Raw genomic sequence first — 23,365 nt, 5'->3', positions numbered from 1 at the left:
CATTTATTTCTCCCCAGACATCTCAAAGTGCCTTACTGAACTTAAACTGGGTTCAGTACAGCAACTTCTGAGATGAAAGGCACCATCTGTTTGACATCATGAGATAGTCTGAGATGAGAAGCAAAACCTACCCTTTTCAATTAAAATCTCTGTAAGGAATTGTAAAGATAATTACTTGAGGAAAATTTGGCCGGTACCCTAGGATGAATAATACTAAAGGGATGCACAAGAGGCTTATTCAGAGCTATAAATGGCTGGGATGTAATCCTGTACTCGAGAGGTAACTTTGGCCTGCTGTAGCAAGAGGTACAATCTGAGCATTACTTGGGCCAAGTCAAATTGTTGTCAGTCCTGCATGGTAGGTAGATGCTGTCTGCTTCCCTTATAGTCATGTGTGGTTTTGTTACTTACCTTCAGTACTAAGGAGGTTAAACGGTGCGCTTCATTTCCTTATTCTCCGTGTCTAAGGCTAAAGAACAGAAAAAGCATCGTGTATCCTTCTGCAAGGATATGAGGCTAGTGTCATGCACTGTGTGGGAGACAGCTCTACTACATGCTCCTTTTCTGGTGTGTGGACCTACTTGTAGCCCTGATGGGATCACAGCATGCTGTGTATGCTCAGATAAATGATGATCGCATACTTCGGTTGAGAGGAGTAACTACATTCAAGATCAGCAGTTTGACCTACATAAAACCAAAAGTACTTCCAAGCTTTAGTTGTATTTGTCAGTGTTAGCATCAGTGAAGAATCTTTCAGAGAGGGGATGAACATCTGAAAGAGTAATTTGAAAACGTCATGGTTTTTTTATCATGCTGGCACATTGCTACAGTGAATTTGATCGGATACTGGTTAATAGAATTAAATATTGTTTTTTCAGGTACTTGCCTATTCTGTGGCCTGTTCCTGTGTCTCCGCTTTCAGTGTTGGAATCATAGAAGCAGCTGAGGCTGAGGAGGCCATGAACAAGCTACATACCTTAGTGGAAAATAATCAGCAGGTCATACATAATTCAGTGTTTGGGCTTTGCTTCAGTTCTGTTTTTCTCTTGTCTATTTAATATTGGATATTGCTTTACCCAGGCTGTAACTTCAAAAAAATTGTATTGATCTACTTTCAGCATTAACTGACACTGCCTGTGTTGTGCATACCATGCAATTACAGGTGTATAGCAATGGCCAGACAGTGAAATAAAACTGGATTTTATCTGTTTGATTTGGTTTAGAAGGGAAGTTAGTTTTGAGTTCTTCTGGGAATGTTTGAGTTCTCTCTTGAGAACTTTTGAGTTCTTTTGTGTCTTCAGTCCCTGCATTGTGCCAATTTTTGTCTCTTTTATGATGTGTTTCTTTAGATCCTTTTTCTTGGTAGGAAAATACATCTACTGTGCTCTTGTGATTTTTTGTTTTCCCTTAGCCTCCAGACAGTGCATCATAGCCATAGCCACAGCTTCCTACAGGTGTCCGTTTCATTCCTAGTGTCCTAGGGTTATCCTTTAAAAATGCCAAAAATAATCTCCATATTTCCGTGTGTGTTCTTTTTTGTTAAATGCTTGCCAGAAAAAAAAAAAAGGGGAAAAAAAAAGGTAACCATTTTGAATCAAAGCCTGCTATTGCACTAATCAGCTGTTTAGAATATTTATCTGGAAAATAGAAAGTTAAAAATAAACTACCTTTGCTGCAGCTTTTTATCTTCATATCTGAACGACTGCCTCCAGAGCAATCTACATGCCAAAGATCAGTATTTAGTCTCAGAAAATCCTGTATCACTTGACGTGAGAAAATACTTGAAATAAGAAAGCGTCCAGTATTTTAGACAAAGACATTACTTCTAATTATTGGGAGATAATAAATATTTAAGTAATGTTTCAAAAATATTAAAAAGAATATAGAATCCTATGGAAGATCTGTTTTTTTAATGTGTCTTTTTCACCTTACAGACCCATGGTTTTGCTTTAGCTCTAGGTGCAATAGTATATGGATTGTCAGCTTGTGGTCATGGGAAAGCCGAAGACCTGAGTAACAAACTAATACCAGCCTGGATAAAAATCGTGCTTGCAGAGGTAAAGGAGGTTGAATTCATATCCTGGTTTTTGGGGGGTGATTTAAATGAACAGCAAGGACATACTTTTTCTTACTTCTGCAGGAGTGATTCTAGGAAAAATTAGGACTATCTGAACATGCTGTTTGACCTTTGGAAGCAAAAATACAACTTTGTTGTTTGCTAAAGAAAAAAAAACACCTGTTTCTCTTCTGCTTGGGTGATATATGGGAAATGCTTATCTCAATTAGATCTTAATTTGGACATCTTTACTAATTTCAAACAATAAGGAGATAATCTAGGTTATTAAATAAAGGTGCCATGTGAAATTAAGTGCTACTTATCCAAATTAGACTAACAGAATGGTGGTTATAGTGCTTGAGTTGTTATAAGAATTTTGATCTATCTCATAGCAATAAATTTGTGTGTTTGAAATCCAACTCAAAATTTACATGTTAGGATTGCAGCTGAAGGTAAGAATAAAGAAACAGTGTTTCAGAGTTGAGTTGCACTGGCATATTTTGTGGAATGCAGACAGTGCTGGAAGAAAGTGATTTGTTAGGGAGAAATGCATGATGATTTCAGATTGGGAGGGGGAAAGCCTTTAATCACTGAGACAGGGATAAATAATTATCCAGCATGCTGGAGTCTGCCATAAAAAGATTGTTGGGTGTACAAGTTGAGAGGTGTTCAAGTGATAGCAGTCATAGTTTTTTAAGTTGGAAGTGTTTTGTCCTACAGTAGTGTTGTCTCACTGCATTGACTCACTGATGCTGAATTGCACTTCCAGGGTTCTCCAACAATGCAGCGTCTGGCTGCTGTCAATGGACTGGTTGCACTGGTGGGCTCTGAAAGTGTCATGATACAGGTGAGAACAAGCAAGCCAATGGTACCTTTATCTCTTCTAGAAATTTAGGTAGAAGGCAAGGTGGAATGACATCCTCTGCATCCCTATGGATACCAGGGCATTCCATTTATGCAATAATGAGTCATGTTGGGTATGAACCAAGCAGGATAGTATTACAATATGTAAAATGGAGTCTGTTACATTTTCTCATCATGTGGCCCATGTGCAGTGCCATTGTGGAAAAGTTTACAGTCATGTAAGCTTTCTCTCTTCACTCCCACAGAAAGGCACATGTGCAAATGTGATCTGTCTTTTCAGCACATGTTCTCTGTTCTGTTGTTTCTTTTTTTCCCTTATAAAATTCACATAATTTTATTTTCGTTTTTCTCTGGCAGCTGAAATCTGAGAGCATTCAGTCGTCCTATTTCCAAAGTAAGCTGAATGAAGTCATCAGAACCCTTACACAGGTAAGAAGGTAGCATGTGTTTCCTGCTTTGGATGATGCACTAGAATATTGTGATACCTTGAACAAACAGGCCAAATCAGCATAATGTCTGTGTGCAGCTTGAATGAGGCAATGTAGGGAAATTTATCTTAACTAGTGGTTTATTGTCTCAATAGGTAATCAGTTTTTCGGGGCAGATTGGCCTTCAGACAAATGCAGCAGGACTTTTGGGACGCCTTCATATGTCCTGTTTGTCTTCTACCCAGAACAGGGCGTCCGGTAAGATGCTTTATTATTGCTGCTTAAAGAACATATGGAAGTAGCGCCTAGCTAAGCAGGCAGCAAGGGACACATTAGATAATACAGGCTAGGCACTGCAGCCCTGTTAAGTGACATGACAGCCTTCGACTCAGAGACCCCATGGTCCTGTGTGCCAGGCCTAAAGTTTGGAACATGAAGCAGGCATCAGTGTGCTGAATATGATCTGCCCCCATCTGCTTTTACTTGCACTATCAAAAGTAAGGTTCTAAGTTGTTCTGATCAAATTTATATATTATTTCTGTCTGTATTCTTTCATGGAATAAATTGTAAAGAGGTTTTACATTACATGTGGCGTATGTTTGACTTTGACATTACCCACTCCATGCCCTGAAAACTGATTAATTTACTCTTTGTTTCAGCACTTCCCACTGTATAAAAAAGCCAGCTCTTTAAAACTGGTCCATAACAAGAGCAAGCTGATGTTTCAAAAGTATTTTTCTAGAAGTGATCTTCTCTGGTTAGCTGAAGTCAAAAACTAGTGTTGTGTGCCCGTTCAGTGTAGCAGTTAATGCAGAAATTCATATTCTGTTGATATATCATTACCTTCTGGTGTTGTTCCAGTATCTGTTGGTAAAATAAAGGCAGGATTTACACCTTGGTTAAATACCAGTAATAGGAGGGAACAAAGTGGATGCTGTTAGCTTCAGTGTGAACGAAACTGGAAGCCAATAATACGAAGTGTAGATAAACAAGATAAAGGTTCTTGCCGTTTCTGCTTTTGTGTAATCTTGGCACACATGCCTGAGGTTAGATAGATGTGGAATGCCTCGGTTGCGTTGAACTTACTAAGCTTTTGAAGCTCTCCTTTTAAAGCCTGACTCACCGTGGCTGATACATTTTAAGGAAGTTCTTATCCCTGGCTTTTCATTTGGGCAATTAATTTATTTTTTCAGATCTTGTACCTCTCACCAACACAAATGTTTATCTTCCCTTAGAAGTGGAAAAGCCAGTGCATCTATCAATAAACTTGTGATCTAAATGCTTCGAGTCACCTACAGAATTAGTTAGCTCAAACATAGCTCAGTTTGGCCTTCAAATTTATGTGGGAGTTGAAGGCTATAATTTCTGCTGACATGTTTTAGTGTATAAACAGTATTTTTGTCTTTACAGTTCCTCCAGATTTTAGTTACTTGCCTCAAAACAGCTTTATCAGGGCAGCCATTGACTTTGCCATTGAAAGTGGAAAGAAAGGTAAGAAGATCAAACTGCATAAAGGGAAATTCGTTATGACAATAAAAGGTCACCCTAATAACCTGCTTTTATTTGCAAAGAGAATTTTCTAAATACTAAATTGAATTTCACTGATGTGGAATATTTAATCTCTAAACAAAAAATTGAGTAACACTTGACACAGTAAGGTAGAATTGTGTAGTTAGGGCTTTAATTTTCTCCACTGAATTTCTATGACTTTTAAAACCCTTTCCCCTTCCCTCTGTGTCTGTGAGATGATGTGTCTTCCCTGTGGGAATGAAAGTGAAATCACTTTAGGTTTTCGCATGTATCCTCAGGAATACACCATTATCAGGCAAACTTTATGCTGCCCCTTATTTCAGTGGTCCTAGGTTTAGATTCTCTGTAACAGAGTGGGATTCAACTGTGTTACTGCTATGTGTGATAAATGCAAAGGAACCTGAAGAAAGTGTGCTCTTACATGAGGAGTTGTTAGTGAAAGAGAGCTGTCTTTGAATACAGTTTTAAGGGAGATAAAGCAGAAGAGATTATTCTTGTGTGGAGCTCACTGCTGTCCTATGAAGCAGGCTTTGCTTTCAATGGAGGTAAAAATTGGCCATGATGGCTTGCCTCCCACAAGGACTTTCACTGAGTTAACTCCTTGTGTTTAAGTAACACAGTATGTAGCAAAGGTTAGCATCTGTCTGACAATTCTTGTGGCCAGCACCTACAGGATGGGGAGGGAGAGCAGTGTCAGAAAACTTTGCTGTTCTCCTACTAATGAATGCAAAAATACTACCCTACTAGATGAGGAAAATCTCTAATTAACTCATAAATCGGTTCAAGGAGAAGGAACCAAAAAGTTTCTGTTTATCAGTAACAAAAAGCTTTTTTTGATAGGACATTAATGTTAACAACACGTGTTGATTACAAACAAGAGATAGCTAATTCTCAGGTACAAAAAGAAGTAACAGTAGTTTTAATAATGCTTTTCAGTTCTTCACTATAGATCGGTCTTCAGTGCAGTGTTTGCATTTTTTTCCTGAGCTCTTTAGCCAAATGTGTGTGTATAACATTCAGACTTAGATTGATTCTTCTGATGTAGGCCCTGAATCCGTTCCAGCTGAGTTGGTGAAAGTAGCACTGGCACCTATTGCCTTAGTTGGAGAAAGCCATCAGTACCCACCTGTAAACTGGGCATCCATTCTTTCTCCTTTGATGAGGCTAAGCTTTGGTAAGAGTAACACTTTTCTATTCAATCGTCTGTACAAGACTTACTTACTAACACAGCTTCCACAGACTTTAGAGCCCACTTCAGGGCTTGAAATTATTGCGGGGATTGATATGTTTACTGTGCTTTCAAGACCAACTTTTTAATGTTTGCAAGCATGTATTTGTGATCACCATGTGGAAACAGTTTGTTTTCACTCAGGAAAAGACTAGAGAAGGTCAGAGCTAAGAAGTTTGGAGCAGTATTGGAAGTTCCCTAAAACACTGGTGAAATTGGCCAATTTTTTCATTTGAACTATTTACAGTAAGAAAAGCCCATCATGAAACTCAACTAATTGTATCTTATTTTCAGTACTCACTAAATGCTGATCCAGTGCCTGTGTCAGAGGCTGCAGGCAGCTTACAAGTTCGAACTGGTCTGTAGTTCATATATCACTGGTCTGACAGACACTTTCTACTAAATTACACTGGGTGACAGAGAGGAGCATATCCCTTTTTCCATCATGATCCTGATTTTGTCAATGCGCTTAAGAGTATTTTTTTCATGCTGGAGAAAAGCTTAGATCCTGAAATATTATGTCAGGCAGCTTGTATAGTATTTTCTACTCGTGATATCTCATGGTGCCTGTTTTGGTTGACTTAAATGTCTGAGTTTCAAACTAATTCCTTAAAAACCCCAACAAACTCCTGCACCAAGTTCTGTCTTCCCTTGTTTGATTCTACTGAGGTTTTTTTCTCCTGATTTTTGTAACTGATTACTGGCCTTGCGGATTCTTTTACAGCTGGTTTGGGTAAGTGCTATTGCATTTAAATTGATGGGCTGTAGAGCCCAGATACGGGAGGTAGTTATTTCTTTCTGGTGTTTATTTTACTTACACAGACTGCTTATATAAGCACTAGAAATCATTGAACTGTCCTGTGAGGAACAGCTGCTTGCTAGATGCAGAAAGATTTGGCTACATATTAAATATTTTTGATTATACTTGAGCTGCAACTTCTGTTTTACTTGGTATTCTTGTAATTGGTTGTAAAGTCTTTCAAAAGAATAAGTGAAAGAATTTCTTATACCGAGCTTTGCAGTCTATGCAGATGCAAACATGCGCAACCTTATGAATAGCTGAAACTTGTTAAATGTGTGGGGATTTTTTTTATTCCTATTTTTCACGTGGGAGGCTTACTTTCGTAAATCAGGGGAATTCCAGAGGAAACAGTACATTGATTTTGTGGCTATATTTTCATTGACAGCATCGTAGTCTCTATTTTTATACATAATTTGTCTTGACTGTCCCTCTGTAGTGTTGTGGAAGTTGCACACTCTTCTCTAGATTATATATACGTACATACAAAAATAGGTCTTGCTGTATGCTAACGAGCAGTATTCATGTTGTACTAGAAAGTATGATGCAGAACAGTTGTATTATGACCTAACAGTCCACCTAGAAATGTGACACTCTAACACACTTTTTCTGGAACAGCTATAGCATTAATATTTTTATGAAAATTAGACTGTGTGCTCAGTTCTCTGAGATTCTTTAGATCACTGTAACCCTTTCTGAGAATTCATGACTGTTGTTATGAACTTTAAATGTTTCACAAATTCTACTGTGAAGGTTTGTTCATCTGTAAGCATATTGAAGACAACAGATTGCTTTCCCATCTTTCAAGGTTTATTGCAGCATGGTTGAGCAGAAACCATATAACATGATTGAAGTTGTACCAGCTATTCAATAGTGCTCTGAAGTCAAGTGCCATAGGCAAATCATAATCTGTGTCTTAGCAGTCCAAGCTAGTGAGAGAATTTTTTAATTGGTTACCAAAGTTTCCTGTTAGAATTTCACCCTTTCAGAGACTTGCAAATGACTTAGCTTCTCGTATAAGATATTTTAATTCAAGGGGCCTGATTGTAGACTCTTAAATCTTTGCTTTGTTCATACACTGGTGTTAGTGAACTTTATAAAAGTCATGCTATGTAGATTCTCACTTTCATTACTGAAAGAACATTTTAACATGCAAAGCACTCTTAAGTTTTTTGCTGACGTTTCCCAGTAATGTGTTTTCTAATGGGTCAAATGCTAGTATGATTCTTAAATTGTTTGTCCTGATGTTGCTGTAGCAATCATGAACTATATGGAAGCCATGCCATTGCTCAAAGTACCTCTTTAACATATTTATGACTGGTTACTCTATTAAGAAACAGACTGTAACAGTCATTTAAGAAGGCTTTAAAGAGAAACCAGTAAGGATGTTGTAACCATTATATCTCTATGCACAGTAAGGTCTTGCCACATGTTAACCTGGAGACTGCTGCAAGCAAGCACCCGTGGCAATAAGAGTGACTGGTCTCTGTTCTGTGACATACTGTATGAACATGGGATACATGGAAGAGTAGAAACATGTGAACAAATGCTTATTACTTCTACATGTAGCAAGAAGGAATATTGACTCATTTCTCCTTCTGCAGATTAAATCTTCTCTTTATTTGGCAATGAGTTTTTTATTTATTACTTTTCTTACTATTCCCATGTTTTTATTCTTGAGTGAATTGAAATGAACTTAGACAAATCCTGAGATTTCTTGCTGAAAGTGCATGATATGTGAAGACTTCTAACATGTATGTGTTAAAAGCTTCATGCAGCATCTCTAGAAAAGCAAATTTTAATGCCATGCTCTAGTAGAACAGTAACCCTCCTTTATTTTATGAGTTGAGAACAAATTCAAAGTGACAATGATTTCTTCATAATTTTTGTTTGTTTTCTTTTGATTTAGGTGATGAGGTAAAACATCTCTGCCTTCAATTGGCTGCGACACAGGCGCAGTCATCTCAAAATGCAGCAGTGCTTTTGGGGATGTGGGTGGCACCGCCCCTTGTCTACACTATCAGTGTATGTATGTCAGAAAATTTGTGGGACCTAATCACCTCTTTCCCACAAGGTTCCTCAGTGGTGATGCTTAGGATATCTCAACAGAAAAGAATTGCTGAAATTCAAGGCAAACAAGAACTGCTATGTTGGTGTTGCTTAAATTGGTTAAGACCTTTTCCCTCTCTCTTGTTTCATGCTATATCTCTAATAACTTAGAGGTGTAAGAAGGATGGCATGTAGGGAGAAAAAGTATCTTTTATTATACCAGCTGATAATCTTAGAACCAAGCCCAACCAATCTGTCCAAAAGTTTGCCTGCTTCTTCCAGCAATGTCTCTTGATCTAGTGACATGTTACTTCTTGAAAACTTTGCCTTAATTCTGTAGATAGTCAATAGACTAACGTATAGTATAGTCAGATTTGGGCTTGTCCTCCAGTCCAGTGGAGTTCTTCTTACAGAGGTACAACATGGACTCCATGATACATTATGTAAAACTCCCTGAATCCCACAGTGCACTTGACTGTGCAGTTCTGTCAGCTTAGACAAGTTGAGGAGCTGGTTCCTGACAATTCTCAAAAAATCCATTGTGGATATCTGTGATCTTTTCCAGTTCTTCAAGGGGTATTTTTTTGTCTTGTAATTCTGAATTCGTTAGTCTTCACAGATACACAGTTTTAAGGTGCATAATTGGTAAGGTACCAAAAAAAGAAAAATTTTAGTTAAGATTTTATTTCTGAGAACAATTTCTCACTGAAGTGGGGGTTTGAGGTCACAAAATGAGCTCAACCACAGAGTGCATAAGCTTTGGATTCCTTCAAGGTAGTTACTGATTCTTCCTCACTAGCTAGCAATGTTAGTGGTGCTAGGAGTACCATGCTTGTATCCTTGGCTGTGTCGTCAGTCAGTATGCTTTATGTAGAAATACAGTGCACACCATATGGGGAAATGACAATTGTCCTGTCAGTACAGAGACACAATATCTAGGGCTCATTGAAAGTCCCTCCATTTTTAAGGAAAATAGAATATTGACATGTTTGAACTGGTTTTAATGCCAATTTAATTGAACCGTTTTAATTAACATTGCTTTTAATGCAAGCAATTCGTCAAAAGAGGGAAGAAGAATTGAGAAGTATTTCTGACCTTGAGTGATTTCTGATGGGATGTTTGAACCACTTTTTTATAAAAGTATTTTATAATAGTATCATTTATAACAACAGTTGAAGGTCTGAAGAGCTAAAATCTGAAACTAAGCAAAATTTTTTGCTTTTCAGATGAAAACCCAGAAGTATCTTTTCATGTCCCTGCCCCTGTGGATGAAACATGTTGCAGAAGACAAACTACAGTTTTTTACAGAAGTGTTTCTGATACAACAATTTGAAGTGAAGAACCGCACAAAAACCCCAGAAATTTGCCAGTGTGTTTTACAGGGGCTCTTGCAGGCAATGAAACTTCCAGACCCTGCCCAGTACTGCTGGAGCTTTCTGTGCCAGGCTGTGGAGAAAATATTTGAGCTTCTACCGAATGAGGTTCAGGTAAGGAATAAGTATGATGTGTATGAGCATTGTAGCTGGACATTTTTACTGATGGTAAGTCCTATCTTTTTGCACTGACCTATCAGATTTGAAACATGAAGTAGATGTAAAATTTTTACTGATAGTAGTTAAGATGCTTCTGTAATTTCAATTTGAATTATTTTCAGATATTCTTCAGAAAATGACTAAGTTGTGAAACCAGTTTAATGTACACTTTTCCCTCATAAATGATTTGGTAATGGAAGAACACAGTATTAGTACTGAAATAAATGTTATTGAAACAGAAGCAGAGAACAATCAGAAGGATGGGGGGTTTTCCCCCACAGAGGATTCAGCTTCTCACAGTGATTTAAATAAACTATCTAGCTACAGAAAGCATCTCCAAGAAAAGGTACTTTTCCATCAAAAATAAACTGTCTGAAAGTTTTCATATACCATTATTCCTTAATTAATTAAGTACATTGAAGTCCCCAGCAAATACAGAATTTCTAAAATAGAATAAGTAAGATGAGGCTAGAGACTAGATTAAATATTCATCATGATCATTAACAAAATTCCTGGACTTACCCGTTTTAATTCTGAAGAAACCTGGAAGTATACATCTAAACACACATTTACTTTTCTGTTTCCAGAGAGGTGAACTGGAGATGTATATTGATGTAGGAAATTGTATCTCAGAAATGGCTGATTCAGAGATTGATCGCATTGTCCAGATCTCTAAGGTAACGATGTTTCACTTCTGGTCTTTTTTCACAAAATCCCGTGAAACAAGCATGTCTTACTGTTTTTCTTGTCATCAATGTGTTTTAGCTCATTGGGAGCATCAATTGTTTTATCTGCCATGCAAGTTAAGAGGGTTCTGGCTGTAATTTTCAGGCAGCAGAGAGAAACAAAAGTGATAAGACCCCATATCCAGAGTTTTCTCAAGGCAGCTGAAATAATGATTATTTCACCTGGGAGCTTTGAAATGGAGAGTCTTAAGTAGCTTGTTCGAGTTCAAGCAGGCAGGGGTCTGTTAGCAGAACAGGAGTGGTGTTAGATCTTCTGAATCCCAGACCAATGATGCAAACAGCAGACCATAGTCCTCTTAGGTTAGCATAACCACTTACTTGAAACAGAGCGTGAGTGCATCACAATGACCATCTGTGCTTGAACTGGTGGATCCTCACTTCTGTTAAAAATGTGAAATACTCTGAACCACCTTTCATTCTTGACTTAGTGCTGTATTTGCATTCACATTCAGAACGTTTCCTGGTGGACAAGATGGCTAAGGATGACAATGGAATAGAAAGCTTGCAGCTTCTGGCTCGCCAGTGGAATCAATTAGCAGTGGAATTCTTAGCAGCTGAAATGCTAAGGAAATGACCTGTCTGGAAGGACTTAGGGGTTTCAGATCAGGTTATTATGAACAAACGTCTATGACATAAAACCACGTTGTTCTGTGTACAAGCAGAGTCACTAGAGAGTCAAGTGTTTAGATAAGTTAGGGAGGCTGAACTGTCATTTCCTTCTACCAGTTGAGTTCTTATTTCCACACTGGAAAATGCCATTTAAGAAAACCTTTTTTTTTTTGTCACTGCATTGAACCTCTCTTGCAAGAAGACTTAGTCTCCAGAACTGTCAAGCTGGGTAATTTCAGTTTAAAGGGGAATGTAAAATTTAAAGCAACATGAAATCAGTCAATCTGTACTGAGTTGCCCTTCACTGGACTGTTTATAAGCATGTAAAATTAAAGTAATATGTACAGTCATCTGTTTCATAATTTGTTTCAAAGGAAAATCAGCCTGCCAGATAATCAAATAATTTCTCCCCTTCTTTTATAAAAAAAGGAATGCAGCATCTACTGTTCCCACAATGTTTTAATTTAATATGTTTTTTAATTGCATTTGCAGAACAACATAGAGAAGGTCACATTCACGAAAGTGTATTTAATTTCTCAAGGCAGACTGCCTCTGATGAACTTCAGTGACGTGATTAATACTGTGGCAGGATATCACCAGAAAGAAAGTATTTTGTGGATGCTCTTGCATAGTTTCTATCATGCTCGTATTGTGAGCCATGAAAACACAGGTAAGGCCAGGCTTAAAGAATAATCAACATCCAAGTCAACAGATATTGATGAATCTACGTGGATTCTTTTAAAATAATTTTAAGACTGTTTAAGCCAAGTGTTTCCAAATTTTTCTATATTAGAAACTACTCAATCTTCAGAATGTTTCTGCTCTTCAAAAACTTGTATCAAACATTAATTTTACATTTTTATCCAATTCTTTATGTTTCTGTGGATCAGCTACAAGTCATTTATCTCAGTCAGGTGGTTTACAGACCAGAGTTTTGATTAGATCTGTATCTCCTAGTCTTTTTAGACTTTCAGTGTAAGGTAGTTTTAGAAATGTACATAGCACATCACAGGCCAGTAACAGTGCAACTCTGCTAACCTTCAAATCTAGTATCTGACTTGGACTTACTGATATGTGACGCGGTAGGTAGGGTCGTGTTCCCATGAGGCTGGTTGAACCAAGGAGATAGCTTGCTTTTCTGAGGTCCTTGCACTGAATTAACAGAGGAAATGAATTGCCCTTCTGCCTCTTCATAACCATACAAAATAGTTATCTGGTGGGTTAATGAGTTGGGCTGGCTCAGCAAAGGGTTTTTGATAAAGCACTGGAGCTGATGCAAGAGAAGTAGCAGAATCGCACAGGAAGATAGAGGAGGAAGGATCTTTGGCTGCCAATGTTCACAAAACAACTTCAGAGTGTTATATTTCTTGATGCCTTAGCTGCCAGCTGTGCCTGAAGAGCTTCAAACAGTAGTGAGTTTTGAATGAGTGAAGTGAGACTATTTTGGATAAAAGGGGAGGCCACATGAAAGGAGGCACATCTAAAGATTAAAAGCAAATGATAGTGTATGAAGTGACATAGTCTTGAAGGTGAAGATGTTTATTGGTTTGTGGGCAGTGGAACAGATTTTGGACAGCAGAATCTGAATCAATGAAATGTGTTCCATCCTTGGGTTGAGGGGTGATTCTGTTTGCATGCCTTGACTGTATTTCAGTGATCCTGTCTGCACCGTAGGATGATTTTCACAGCACTCCCCACATTCTTGCTCATCATGCAGTAATATACATCAGTGCTGGACTTAGATGAAGTACTGGGGCAAAAACTTCAAGAAGGCTTTAGGATTCTGTAGCAGTCATATATGCAGACTGGGTTAGTGAGACCTGCAGGCTGCCATGAAGTGACATAACTTTCAATCAACATTTCTTTTCCTGTGTGTTCATTGTGTTGCTTGCATTATAAGAAGCTTCCATACTGTTTAAAAGCCTATGTGCCTTCTGTCAGTGGCAACCGTGAATCAAATGTGATAGTAGTATTGGTAAGCATCGTCCTTCCACAGTCAGTGTTTTGTTGCTATAGTGATTTGCCTGTGCTTGCTTTTTAATTAAAAATGGCACATTCTAGTATTTTATGTGAGTCAATGTTCTTCTTCTAGGAGTGCTGAAAAGAATGGACTGGCTGCTAAACCTGATGGGGTACATCAAAAATTTAGCATACAAGTCAACACCCTTAGAAAAAGTCGACCTTAAAGAGGTACATGCTATGAAAATAATTTGTAGCTTTCAGGAAAAAAGGAGGTTTTGATGTATTTCACATTCTTCTTCAGCAATAAGTATTATTCCTCATGCTTTCATATTTTAGAAGATTGTCATCTTACCTCCATAGGGAAATTCTTCTCAACTTTTGTGAATGTATGTGTATTTAAAACTCTTACTTTAATATAACCATGATGTTTAAATTATGATAGAAGCTAAAAGTAATTAAAGGAAATCATTGATTCAGATGTACTGTATTTAGAACAATTAGAAGAAAAATTTGAATTCACCAGTAAAGCTGTCTAAGTAGGTCAAAACTGTGCAGGTGCTGTTTCTAAGAGGGTTTGCACAGTTTTAGGAAACTGGTATTGTTCATTGTTATGAACTTAAACTCACCTGTTTAAGTCTGGTTGAGGACATAAAATACACTACTGCTCAGATCAGAAAGGCGTTCATTATATTGCTGCAGTATTTCCCAACCATTTGTAGCACCACAAGGGTGAACCATCTCTAATTTCCCTCAACACTCAGCTTGCTGTAAAGAAGCTATATCCCCATTTTAAATGAAATGTGGATCAGCCTTAATCTAAAGGATGATTTTAGAAGAGCGTTGTTTTGCTTTTCTTTCTGTAGACAATTTAGTTGGATGTGGAGTTTAAAAAAAGGCTTATGCTGCCTCAGAGCATAAAAGAATATATTTTCAGTTCTTGCACTTCGAATGTTAGCTGAATTTTCAGATGATTGTTTTGAAGAGAAAGCCACGATCTGGATTTTTCTTTTTTTTTTTTAGTTGTTTTTCCCCTCCTTCTGTATTATTCATTTAATTAAGTGTATTTTTACCTTTTTCCTGTTTAGTACATAGATTTCCTACTGTGGCTGTTTGCAGCTTCTGTAGTGGCCTGGGCTGACCATGGTGCACCATTACTGCTTGGCCTCAGTGCTAACTGGTCACCATGGAAGAACCAAACAGTATCGCCGGAATTATCTGAAGATCACATTGGCAATGACCCTGCTGACAAGCTTGCTGTGCAAGAGACTCTCACTCTCCTTCCAAGCAGCATTTCCCTTTTGCTGGCTAAAGAGCCTTGGAAAGAAGAATCACAGAAGGTAAAATTACATGTAGTGGTGCACATTTTCCAAGAGTCAGAAAGCACCCCATTTTTAGTAATTATCTGAAGTCTTAGGTGGAGCGGTTATTTGCTCTATATCTATTGCATCTGACTTGTGATCTTGGTTTTCTTTATTTGTAATCAGGTATGAATGTAGTTTCTCAAGTACAATGTGAGAGTTGCAAAGAGAACTGCAGTGTTAGGAGTCAAAGTGTTAAGAAGGTACAGCTAGGAGAGGAGAGCTGGCAGGTGCTGGTAGCAAGTCAGTCTTCTAAAACACCGAAAGACAGATCCTGTGGTTGAATATCAGCACAGTGGCAGTTTAGGGAAATCGAAGATATTCTGCGTAGCTTGTGGTGTGTCATTTATTTTCAAGTAATGTTTTCAAGTTGAAAATAAGTGTGGAAAATTGTGCCTAATTTGATAACCCTATGGTGGGTTGCTTGTGGTTGAGATATGTGGAAGTACTATTATAAACCTGTAGCTTAATAGTTAGCTGTTTTGTGCAAACCAGAATCTGTTAAGGACTGGTTCCTGTACACCCCTATGCTCAGAGTTACCTCTGAAGTCAGAATTCAGAATGTGGGAAGAATGCAGGAGTGGGCTTTTAATATGCAAATGCCTGCCGGAGCGGGCTGTAAATTAGGACCATGCTGGCAATCAGTTAGCTGAGGGGAATGTGCTCGAGCTTGTAGGTCACGAACCCTGGGAGGACAAGGAGTGTGAATAGACTCAACAATTAACATGATGAGTCATCCTGAGAGAGCATAGGGGAGTGGGGGACAGATGGTGCCAAGGATGGCGCCCAGGAAAGGTAACACCTTGCTGTTAATTGATGGTAGTTAACCACCAATCGGGGATTGCCTAGTATGCAAGGCTTAGCTCAAAAGAACCAATCTGTTTAAAACATGCAGCTTCAAGAACCAATCTGTTTAAAACGTGCAGCTTCTGAAAGTGTATAAAAACTCGTGCTTCTGTACAATAAATCGATATTTGCTTGCATCAAGCTGCATCCCGCCTCTCCGTCGCAGCAAATGCCTAATTAGGCTTTAGGGAAGAAATTGAGGGTATGCCCTGAAAATCATCCTGGTTAAGTTTGAAATACCACATTGTCCTCCAGGCACCCTGTGCTGCTAGGAAACAGTGAAAAATGGGGGAGGTCAAAAGAGGGACAAAGGCAGTAGGAGTTCTGAAGGATTTGCAGTAAAACATTTGGGCAAGTGACTGATAAGAAAGAATTGTATTAGTAAATTAAAGGCATGAACAGACAAGACAGAGGGAAGCTATTTACTTACTGTGCCTTCTTTGTTACAAAGGATTATTGAGGTAATGAGCAAGGGGAGTTTTCAGATCCAGCTGTGAGAGAAATTGCTCTGACAGTGAGATGGATAGCTTGGGCAGAAGCTTGATGCGCCACTGCCTCTGATTAGATAACTATGCGTTTAACAGCAATCAGATGTTACCTGTCAAGCTGAAAAGGATTTGTGGCATTCTGATACAGAGGCTCTTTTAATTCAGATTTTCCTTTGTATTTCTATGTTTAGTTTATTGACTGGCTGGTCAGTATGATGGAAAGTCCTAAGGAAGCATTATCAAAATCTTCTGCAGACCTGCTAAAAGGTATGATATTTTTAATGGGTTCCTTGTTTTTCCATAACTGTCAGTACTGATCAAAATCCAGTTGTTGAAAGGACTGAGATGAATCTGTACTGTTAGCATATGTAGGAGAGCTACATTTTGTCTTTAAGGAAACCTTTACAGGTAAGAACACCTTCTTAGTATTTGCTGTCTCATCTGCTAACTTATGGTGTGTTGCTGAAGACCCAAAGTACCTAAAGGTACATCTGGTCCTACAAGTGTATTTCAATGATAGATCTGCCAATTATTTTTGAAGTTACCCTTACAAATAAAATGCAACATCCTATTTGGACACCCTCCAGTACTAGAATCACATAACAATTCGTTCAGGTGCAACTGAAGACTGAACTGTAGGGAAGGGATTAAAGACAGATAGTGACAGCATAGTAATGTGGTCTGACAAGAGAGTAGAGGAATGACGGTTGCTGAAAATACGTATGAAAAGAAATATGGGAAGTACACGATATTTTGAATTACGGTAGTGGTATGTGGCCCTAGCATGCACCCTATTGCTCACCTAGATACGTAGGATTGTGAATGCAATCTGTGCAAGTCATTTTAAAGAGGACACCACAAATATTCTCAAGCGAACTGAGTGTGCTTGTGCTTCCTTCCATTAACACAAAGCACTTCCCTTGAATCACTCGATTTGCTGGACCTAAACATGACTTCTTGAAATACGTTTAGAAGTGTTTTGTATCAGTAGAATATTTAGCCTTTTTTGGAGGGCCTGCAGTCTTTAGTCTCTGATAAATTTCAAAATTCCCATGTTGTGTCTGTGGAACTCCACCAGAAACAATGCTAAGGGCTGTTGGAGTCTCTCCTCTGTACATCAGAGGGTCCTGATATACACTATATCCTCAGTATGCCCTGATTCAGATAAGTCATTGTTTCCCTGGAACTTTCCCTTGTTTTTTTTATTTTAAATAGTAGAACACGAAATTTTCTTCTGGATGACTAGAAGGTGACTGGTTTGATTACTGGGTTTTGCCTAAATGCATGATCCTTTCAAATTGAATTAAGGCATCAGTGGATTGCATTTCCAATCAGTGAATTGCAGAGAGGACTCAAAACATTGTACTTCGTGCTTCTGACCTTTCCTGTGCCTCCTGTCTCTTGCATCGTTGCTCACTGAATTCAAACTTTCTGCAGCGTTGGTTGATATATGTCACTTCAAAGTGATGGTCTAGTTAGCAGATGTGATAGGATTTCTGTGGGAGACATACCATAAAGCAGATGAAAGGCCTAGTACAACATCCCATTTCCATGTAGAGACTAGTGTATGTCATGAACAGCAGAAGTAGTATCAGGCACTCCCAGGCTAGGAAGTGAAAAATTCATAAAAAAGAGTTAGTAAAAGGAGAACTGAATGTATACATGTATATAGCTAAATGACTAGGAAGAAGACTTTCACATCCTTTCCAGTCTGGACTGCACAAATTCATGTCATTTCTCCTTGTCTTTACAGTTACACTTCTGGCCTTGAGATCTCTGGCAGAGTTCAAGAAGAAAGCAGTGTGGACTAAAGCTTATGGATGGTAGCTGCATGCCGTATCTCACTCAATGAAGAAAACTGTTCATACTTGAAAAGCCTAATATTAATACTCAGGCATCAAGAAGACCAATTTCAAAGAGGTTTCTTATCAGAAGGCTTATGAGAAGACCTGTAAAATGAAAAACAGCATTTTATTTTTCATTGATGGGAGTGGTGTTCTTTCACAAGCTGCCTAGCACGGTTTGCACTGAGCTGAAACTAAATGAGAAACACACATTTAGTTCTTTCAGTTGAGTTCCTTTAGTGACACCTGGAAGCCTCAAAAGCTGGAGTGAAATATTCCTTTAACTCATGTAAGCTTTTTAAGAATGGGTGAAAAAAAAACTTTGCAAAATTATTTTGGATGTAGCCTATTTACTAAAGTATGCTTTAGTGTAACAGATGTATGAATGAGCTTTTAGTTTTTAACTGATCAACCTTTTTTAGTAATAACGCAATGCTGTTGTGCAGTAGTGAAAACACCTTGAAGGTATATAATGTGAGCAGGGTTTCTGAAAGGGGTGGTATGCTTGTCAATTTTGCAATGGCTTTTATCATGGTGATTGAAATAACTCAATTATGGCTGCAATGTCCTCAGCTCCGGGACAGTTGCAGTTTTCTTTCCACTTATAACTGTTCTTGTCTCCTTTATCCTCTTTTTCATGTAAGGATAGTTTTTCCCTGCCTCTAGGCAAAAGGGACAATACAGCAATTCTTTTCGACCTTTGCCATCTTAAATAGATTAGCCCCCAACATTTTCCTTATTTAATAATCTTCTCTTTCTGAAGGAATAGAGAACACTTCCACTTTGCGGTCTTGCTAAGACAGACATTAAAAGGGGCTTTGGTTTAGCAATCCTCCTCGCTAGAGTAGAGACAAAAATTAACAGAATATAATTGCTTGGGCACTGATCCCTAATGTCTTTCAGAGCAGTACTAGTGAGAGCATTGTTGATTTTGACCAGCTTGCATGAAACGTTATCACACTGCATCTAGAAACTACACCCCAATGGAGGAATTCTCTCAATTTCAGGACTGATAACATTTCCTCTGTGGAAGAAATTCTCCTCTGACTTCCTTATGGACTTTTCTCACCTAACAAGGTTACTGTGGGGTGGCAGTTAGCTTCCTACAGCTATTAGACATTTATTCCGTGATTAGGTGTGGGGAGTATTAACACAGTACTCGTTTGTATTTCTGAAATAGTGTATAATAATGGTAATTTCCTGCTCTGTATGCAGCTGTATACTGAGAAGACAGTCTAAAGGTGAATATACAGAAGGACTTACTGAAAGCAGTTGTCACGGAGTCAGTATCTCTGTGCATGACGTTTCCATTTATGTGCACTTCTAAGTAACCTCTAACAAAGCCAAGTATGTCACACATTTTAATGGTGCGATCTCTATCTCGTGTACTATTTCTAACTAACTTAGACTTTTACACATCTTTTTGCGTGTGTATCAGCATTTTAATTCAGACTAAAAGTTTGTCTTTTTTCAAAGGGAATCTCTGGGTAATGCCCACATGCTGTGTTTTAGTTTGCATAGTGGAGCAGTATGTAAACATCTAAATTAAATTACACTGATACACAGTAGAAAAGGTAATCAAAGAGCTGGCATAGCGCTGCCTGAGGGTGGCAGTGCTAACGAAGCTAGGGGAGCACTGAGGGTTTAGGAGCGTATCTGAAGTGCATGTACACCAATGCACACAGCGTGAGAAACAGTGTGAACTGGAAACATTGGTCAGCTCCCAGAGCTATGGTGTCATTGATGTTGGCAAGACTTGGTGGAATGAGTCCACGGCTGGACTGCTGGGACGCAGGGCTGTAGGCTGTTCAGGAGAGATAAGCAGGGAAGGTGAGGTGCAGGAGTTACACTGTATTTGGAGGAAAAATTTGACTGTGCAGCCCTTACAGTTAGGGCTGATCCACTGTGTGAGGATTAAAGGAGTTGAAAACAAAGGAAATGTGGATATCTACTGTTACTCATTCAGCCACAATGACAACGTTGATGTTACAGGCAATTAGGAGAAAGCTCTGGAGTGGTAGCCCTTGTCCTTTATAGGAGATTTCAACGGGAATACCAAACCACTGTGATAAGCAAGTCTGGGAAATTCGAGAAGTATGTTGAAGATAATTTCTTGTCACATGTACTCAGTGAACCAACTAGAAAAGATGCCCTCCTAGACTTGTTTATAAAAAGAGGACTCATGGGAGATGTGTTGGTAGGTCTTGGCCACAGTGATCATGAAGTGGTTAAGTTTAAATTTTTTGGTGTAGTGAGAAAAGTCAGCAGAGTTGCTACCCTGGATTTCAAGAGGACAAACTTTAAGCTGCTCAGGATGCTAGTTAGCAGTGTCGGCTGGGAATCTGCTTTGGGGGTCCATGAGAGCTGGTCAGTTTTTAAAGAACCACCTTTTAGAAGCACAGGAGTAGGCAATCCCTTTGTGCCAAAAGTCAAGCAAGCAGGTCAGAAGACTAGCTTGGCTGAGCAGGGAACTCCTCTTGGAACTCAGGCAGAGAAGAAATTCTATGATCTCTGGAAGCAAGGTCAGCCTTTGCAGGAAGATTAAAGAGCTGTGGTTTGCACGTGTAGCCAAAGGTCAGCTAGAGTTGAAACTGGGACAGTGTTGGGTCAGATAACAAAACATTCTTTTTTGAGTATGTTAAGAGCAAGAGGAGGTCTAAGGAAAAACCTGTTGAAGATGGTCACCTGACAAATAGGAATGAAGAAAAGGCAGAGGCATTTAATGCTTTTATTTGTGTCTGTCTTTAATAATACTGACAGGCCTTGGGCTGACGGATCCTCTGAGTTGGAGGACATATAGGAGCACTGACTTGCCATTTGTGTACATTGAAACTGTAAATGACCAGCTCTATCAGACGGATCTTTGTAAGTCTGTGAGGCCGGATGGGGTTTATCCCAGAGTACTGAAGGAGGTAGTGAATGTTACAGCAGGGCCTCTCTCGATCATCTGCCAAAGGTCTTGAGAGTCTGGGGAGGTCCCTGCTGACTGGGAGCTAGCCCAGCCTTTTTCTGATTTACCAGAAGGGCATAAGGGAATGAGGTTAGTCTAACCACATTACCTGGGAGAAACTAGGGAGAAGATCATACTGGGAGCTACTGAAGGGCGTTTAAAGGACAGTGCAGTCATCAGGCACAGTCAACACGGGTTCACAAAGGGAATATCGTGTTTAACTAATTTGATACCCTTCTACAACAAGATCACCCACCCAGTGGGTGAAGGGAAAGTGGTGGATGTAGTTTTTCTGGATTTTAGTGAGGCTTTTAATGCTGTCGTTCACAGCACCCTCTGGACAAGCTGTCCCACTGTGAGATGAGCAGGTTCACGGTGCACTGGGTGAGGAACTGGCTGAATGCCAGGGCTCAGAGGGCTGCAGTGGATGGGGCTCCGTCTGGCTGGTGACCGGTCACCAGTGCTGTTCCTCAGGGTTCCGTTCTAGGGATTGCACAGTTCTGTTCAATACATTTATCAACTGTCTGGATCCAGGAGTTGAACGCACCATTAGTAAATTTGTCAATGAGTCAGCTGGGAAGTGCTGCTGACTCTCTTGAGGGACAAGAGACCTTGCAGAGGGATCTGAATAGACTGGAACATTGAGCAAGGATTAATGGCATGAAATTTCACAAATGCAAATGCCGGATTCTGCATGTGGGATGGAGTAATGCCAGGCACAAGCACAGGCTGGGAGAGGAGCGGCTGGAGAGCAGCCCTGCAGAAAGGGGACCGGGGGTGCTGGTGGGCATTAAGCTCACTTGGGTCAGCAGCGTGCCCTGGCAGCCAGGAGGGCAAACCGCGTCCTGGGGGGCACCAAACACGCCGTAACCAGCCGGTCAGAAGGGGGGATTATCCCGCTGCATTCAGCGCTGGTGCAGCCTGACCTTGGGTACTGTGTGCAGTTCTGGGCCCCGCAGTTTAGGAAGGGTGTGAAGGTCCTTGAATGCACCCAGAGGAGGGCAACAGAGCTGGAGGGAAGGGCTGCAAGGAGTGTCCTATGAGGAGCGTCTGAGGACGTTGGGCTGGTCTGGTTTGGGGAGAAGGAGGCTGAGAGGTGACCTGACTGGTCTCTACAGCTTCCTGGGGAGGGGAAGTGCAGAGGGAGGTGCTGATCTCTTCTCCCTGGGATCCAGCGACAGGATGGGTGGGAATAGCTCAGAGCTGCGTTAGGTGAGGTTCAGAGTAACATTGAGGAACATTTCTTTTGAGGGTGGTCAAACACTGGAACAGGCTTGCCAGAGAGGTGGTCGATGCCTCAAGCCTGTCAGTGTTTAAGGGGCATTTAGACAATGCCATTAATAACACACTTTCAGCTTGGCCGGCCCAAGAGTGTTCAGGCGGTTGGATTGTTGTAGGTCCCCTCCAACTGGAACTATTCTATTATAATACACCAGTGTACCCTACAACTCCTGTGTTCAGCCCACAGAACTAAACTAGAGCTGGTTTGAAGTAAAAGCTTCTGAAAGGCAGTTGGCTTGGCTGTTGGGTCCTCATTGTGAATCTGTTCATTCTATAGTTCCATTCCTGCTGGGCTGCTGTACCTGCAAGTATACATGTAGTCTGTGATGGAGAGACTACTACTCCTCCTGTTGTGTACTAGTACTGAATAAATTAATATGATTTTTATTTCTAGGTGACCTCTTTCATAATACTATGTTGCTCTGGTGACAATGGCTTTCATGGATGGAGGTTGGCAAGTTAGTTGCCATTGTATTTTAGATGCATGGGAAAGCAGCAAAGGAAGCTAGTAGTGAAGATACTGGTTGGACAAGTTCTTGTGACTCCAGCATAGCTGTTCTGTGGGCAAACAGAAGAGATAATTGTTTGGGTTTTTCTGTGTGTAGCACTTAGGTATAATTTATTTTCCACACTGTGTGTGTTTCATATATTTATTAATTCAATCTCACAATATATAGGCTGTGCTGAAACTAGTGTTTTTTAAAATGTCAGGCAGATGCAGTAGCCAGATACCTTTCTGTTCCTAAAGAGATTTATAACCACTTTCAATTACCATTTACTGTCACAAAACCAGAC

General features: G+C 39.6%; 1 protein-coding gene across 2 annotated transcripts in view; it reads left to right on the top strand.

Moving 5' to 3' along the window:
• Positions 1-18,873, top strand: part of FOCAD (focadhesin) — a 118,381-nt gene extending 99,508 nt beyond the window's left edge. For both annotated transcript variants that reach the window (XM_040578933.1, XM_040578932.1), the window contains exons 31-45: positions 879-998; positions 1,935-2,057; positions 2,826-2,903; positions 3,278-3,349; positions 3,504-3,606; positions 4,759-4,839; positions 5,924-6,052; positions 8,815-8,930; positions 10,181-10,441; positions 11,074-11,163; positions 12,334-12,511; positions 13,934-14,031; positions 14,889-15,140; positions 16,687-16,762; positions 18,249-18,873. In XM_040578933.1, the coding sequence (XP_040434867.1) occupies positions 879-998; positions 1,935-2,057; positions 2,826-2,903; positions 3,278-3,349; positions 3,504-3,606; positions 4,759-4,839; positions 5,924-6,052; positions 8,815-8,930; positions 10,181-10,441; positions 11,074-11,163; positions 12,334-12,511; positions 13,934-14,031; positions 14,889-15,140; positions 16,687-16,762; positions 18,249-18,322 (1,851 nt within the window). In that variant the 3' untranslated portion in view covers positions 18,323-18,873. The remainder of the gene's footprint in view (positions 1-878; positions 999-1,934; positions 2,058-2,825; positions 2,904-3,277; positions 3,350-3,503; positions 3,607-4,758; positions 4,840-5,923; positions 6,053-8,814; positions 8,931-10,180; positions 10,442-11,073; positions 11,164-12,333; positions 12,512-13,933; positions 14,032-14,888; positions 15,141-16,686; positions 16,763-18,248) is intronic.
• The last annotated feature ends 4,492 nt before the right edge of the window (positions 18,874-23,365 follow it).

This window comes from Falco naumanni, chromosome Z (genome assembly GCF_017639655.2).
Source record: "Falco naumanni isolate bFalNau1 chromosome Z, bFalNau1.pat, whole genome shotgun sequence".
In the NCBI taxonomy this organism is placed as follows: Eukaryota; Metazoa; Chordata; class Aves; order Falconiformes; family Falconidae; genus Falco; species Falco naumanni.
Note: the sequence above shows the minus strand (reverse complement) of the source record. Positions and strands in the feature narration are given on the sequence as shown.